This window comes from Pyrus communis, chromosome 12 (assembly GCF_041283825.1).
Source record: "Pyrus communis isolate YQ-2024b chromosome 12, ASM4128382v1, whole genome shotgun sequence".
Taxonomy (NCBI): domain Eukaryota; kingdom Viridiplantae; phylum Streptophyta; class Magnoliopsida; order Rosales; family Rosaceae; genus Pyrus; species Pyrus communis.
This window is the reverse complement of record NC_142576.1, coordinates 16,629,298-16,633,591: the sequence shown is the minus strand read 5'-3', so window position 1 is coordinate 16,633,591 and position 4,294 is coordinate 16,629,298. Positions and strand designations below refer to the sequence as shown.

The 4,294-nt window shown below is 34.7% G+C and overlaps 1 protein-coding gene across 1 annotated transcript; it reads left to right on the top strand.

The window, feature by feature from the left end:
* Positions 1-2,083: 2,083 nt before the first annotated feature.
* LOC137746018 (transcription factor bHLH106) lies at positions 2,084-3,970 on the top strand. The gene is made up of 2 exons (XM_068486065.2): positions 2,084-2,580; positions 3,273-3,970. Exons 1-2 carry the CDS (start codon positions 2,284-2,286, stop codon positions 3,696-3,698), a joined length of 723 nt encoding a protein of 240 aa, XP_068342166.2. The 5' UTR covers positions 2,084-2,283; the 3' UTR covers positions 3,699-3,970.
* Positions 3,971-4,294: the final 324 nt, after the last annotated feature.

The window sequence follows — 4,294 nt, the reverse complement described above, 5'->3', positions numbered from 1 at the left end:
AAATCTCACTAATATATTTTATTTAAAGAACATAATTATTATTTAACTAATTAATTCACAAGTACTTCTAACTCATCGATCAAGTACGTCTTTATCTCCTCGAGGATGATTCTCCAAGACTCTCAACCCACACCACATTTGTCACACACTAATACCCCAACATCGCACCCAAAACCTGGTGCGCATATTGATTTCTCAACTCCATTTAATTCTTCAGACGTGATTCGGTAGCAGCTCCCATCGAAAGTGTATCGGACCTGGGGCACAACTCTCTTCTTTTTCTTGTCTACCAACAAAATTTAAATTTATAATACTCAAGCTACATATATACTTTATAGAAAACGCAAAATTTAGAACGTATTACCATTTCCGGAACCTTCGCCCTTGATTCTCTTTGACAAACGAGCACCAGATTCGGCCATCGTACTAAAATTCAATTAACAACTGGAATTATAATCTGGAAAAAAAGTAAAGTGTTTCCGAAACGAATTGTGAAGAATTGGGAGAGTGAAACTATAAATTTATAGGAAGCCTAGGGACCTTGCATGACGAAGCATTTGTCACACATAACCCTGCACTAAATACAGTATTGATTCCTCTAATTCACATGCATTGATTCCTCTGACTCAAAAAACTAACCATCTGGTTGACATCTTGTGCGATGAAACCTTTGTCGCGCAAGTGTTTCATGGTAAACGTTTCGTCACGCAATTGTTTGGCGCCAAAAAAGGGCTTACTTGTGGTTTTCTGCCAAACTTTGCGCAACGAGGGAGTTTTTTTCGTTGTTCAATGACATTTGCACCACAAAACACTGCATCGTGCAAACTTCGGATTACAATTTTAGTTGCACAAAACACCCTTGCGCGACAAATTTTACTTTGTCGCATAAAGATCTGTCACACAAATGATTTTTTCTACTATTAAGTGATTATAGAAAATGAGGAATAAAAATCAATCACCCTATTGATGGATCTACATGAGATAAAAACTTCAAATGACTTAGTATAATTCAAAATCTAATAATGTTACACTTCCTGAAACTTAATATCTGCAACTACATCATCTTTTTTTTATTCAACATGAACACCACAAATCCTTAAACTTTTAATACAGAGGACAAATTATTCAATAGCTTAGGGAATAAATGAAGAGATATAAGTAATAATTTACAATCATAGGCATAGTTTCTCACGTCAAATCAATAGAATTAAGTATTAGACGTCTAGCAGAATTAGGGGCCCCCCCCCCCAGCCCAACCCCACTGAACTTAGATATATAATACAAAGGAAAACTAATGAAAAAGACTTGAAAACTTTGAGTTTTAACCATAATGACAAAATAAATGGTAAAGTGAATAGTACTATGATTGACTTTTTAATGTAAAAATGTGATTTTTCGTTAAAGTTTTTAGGGCTGGTATACTGTTAAGTTTGTCCTAAGCATCAAATAAAATTTTTAGAATGCTTTTCATTAAGATTTTATTTTATTTAAAATAAAATAAAAATTAACAACAAAAATGGCTTGACTTTTGGCCCCCTTCTCCTTTTCGTATCATCAATTTGAAATGAAATATCGATATTGTAAAATGGTAGGCGGGTCATATAGTAGTAGTACACATTGAAAATGTGAACCTTGATGGCGGAATACTAACTTGTTAGAATGAGATTGTTGGAGTGATGATAATAGTTTCTTAAAAATATAAAGTAATGCTATAAACACCAATTTATCTGTAAACAAACGTTGTACTAGTTATATGTTATCATTTTTAATGAGAAACACAATTAAAAAACAAAACAAAGGGATTGCAAGTGATAGATCTTGCTCTAGTGAAATTAGTCTTCTCTATCAACCCACTACCTTTTATATATATATATATATAGCTTAAAGTAGTTATGTCGTTTGTTATAAGAAGAATATAGAACAAAAACTCCAAGAGAATTTTCCATCACTCATATTATATAAGAAGTTCGATTTTTTTTTTCCCAATGAAAAGGACAAAGTAAATAAATCAATTGGAACCCATTTGCACCCCAAGATTTACGGATATATATAAAACCCTAAAGAGAAAAGAGTAAACCACCGAAAGTCTCAAACACTTTCATTTCACCACCACTCATATCATATATATCACTCATCTGCATAGCTATCACTTGGTCGGTCAAAAGCGAATTACAAAACAACAGAAACCGGTCACAGAGAGAGAGAGAGAGAGAGAGAGAGAGAGAGAGAGGACTCTTCAGAACCACAAGAAAGAATCCGAATTCCCCACACACACACACAAACATGCAGCCGGCTGATCATCAAGGCCAAGAACTCTACCGATTTCTTGCCCAAAACGGCTTAATCAACGTGAATAATGATCATCAGTTATCAGCTATGCAAAGCTTTTGCAGCTCTTCTTCTAATAATTATAGTTATTACCCTCTGGAAGTGTCTGGGGTAAGTACTGAGCATGACGCCTCACCTCAAGATAGAGCCCTTGCTGCTCTCAAGAATCATAAGGAGGCCGAGAAGAGAAGGAGAGAGCGAATCAACTCCCATCTCGATAAGCTTCGAGGCCTTCTTCCTTGCAATTCCAAGGTACCTACCTATTTATGTACTCGATTATTAATCAAATTTGTTGTTCTTATTTTTGTGGTAATATTTGTCAAATTTGTTTTGGGAAATCAATTAAATAACTGGTTATAATTTTTTCCTAATTAATTTTGTTTTAGTTTAACTTACTGTTGGTTTTGCGTTTGCAAGTTTGAAGTTTGAGCTTTGACGCCTCCTAATTTACTTTCCTTTGCCGCTGGATCGATCCTTTCCCACTTCAACAATCATTTTTTTCTCTTTTTGACTACTGTTTGGTTGGTGGGAAAAAAATGCTGGCGAGAAAAGAGAGTACTACTGGAACTGGAATCTACTTTATGTTAGTTTTAACCAAGGAAGCAAAGATTTTGTGCTTACTGACTTAATATACAATTTTTATTTGTACTAATTAATTTAGAAATTAATTCATTCATTCTGACTTACCCAACAACAACAAGAATCCTAAAAACTTGTTGTCATGAATAGCTTTTACAAATGAGATTCTAAGGTCTGGGACCTATACAGTCTTTTGGTACATTCCGTTTCTGAAAAAGAAAAAGGGAGCAATGGCGTCGTAGTCAGACTCTGGTCTTTAGGGTAAAAATACTTATTTGGGAAAGCTGCTGAGCTTTTCACAACTAGGGTTCCTTATCTTTCTTCTTCTTCCTTTAATTTATTTTTTATTCAAACAAAATTCTCAGACAGACAAAGCCTCCCTGTTAGCCAAGGTGGTCCAGAGAGTGAAAGAGCTGAAACAACAAACGTCAGAGATCGCAGAGCTCGAGACCTTCCCTTCTGAAACTGATGAAATCACTGTACTTTCTTCAAATGATTATACAAGCGATGGAAGAATTGTTTTCAAGGCCTCTTTGTGCTGCGAGGACCGCTCCGACCTCCTACCTGACCTAATTGAAATACTGAAATCCCTTCATTTGAGGACAATCAAAGCTGAAATTGCCACTCTTGGAGGAAGAATTCGCAACGTGCTTATTGTTGCCGCAGACAAAGATCACACGATTGAATCAGTCCATTTCTTGCAGAATGCGTTGAAGTCATTACTTGAACGCTCCAACTCTAGTGAAAGATCAAAAAGAAGACGGGTATTAGACCGCACATTAGTCCTGTAATTGGTACTGGTACTTTAAACTTTGAGATTCTATGTATTTTCTTAATCTTAAGTATTTAATATTATTTTGGAATTAGTTGTGTGGGTTTGGTTTTAATTTATTCCCATGAGGAACATGAATGGGAAATGAAAGTAATCAATTGGGTTTAATTTGTTGATCATGAGTGGTTTAGGGTTTTGGATTTTGAATGTACCCTTTTGCGATTTGCATGCATGTGATATTTGTATTCATATGTAAGTTTGCGGAAGAGATATATTAATCAATTACAAGAATCTGACGAGTTTACGATCCTGAAGTAGATACTAGTGCACCTAATGTTGAATACAGAGTCTATTGAGAGCAACTTATATGACACATATATCTGTGACGTTCATGTGTCAATGATACAACGCAAAGTAGATAAAAGCTTACACATTTTATTATATCAATGGTATGGAATACAACGAATGTAATGTACATGTGACATGTAAGTTCTTCTGTAGCATAAACGCTTAATTATGTGAGTCTCCAAACTCAAAAATGGAAATCATGTGAAAAATTATATATACCTTTTTTTTTTCTTCTGATTACTCTTTATATTTTTTTCATGTATCTAT

Excerpts from the sequence above, each read along its gene's own strand:
- LOC137746018 (XM_068486065.2), top strand. The coding sequence starts at position 2,284 with ATGCAGCCGGCTGATCATCAAGGCCAAGAACTCTACCGATTTCTTGCC. Across the intron at positions 2,581-3,272 it reads TTCTTCCTTGCAATTCCAAG|ACAGACAAAGCCTCCCTGTT; the intron begins GTACCTACCTAT and ends CAAAATTCTCAG.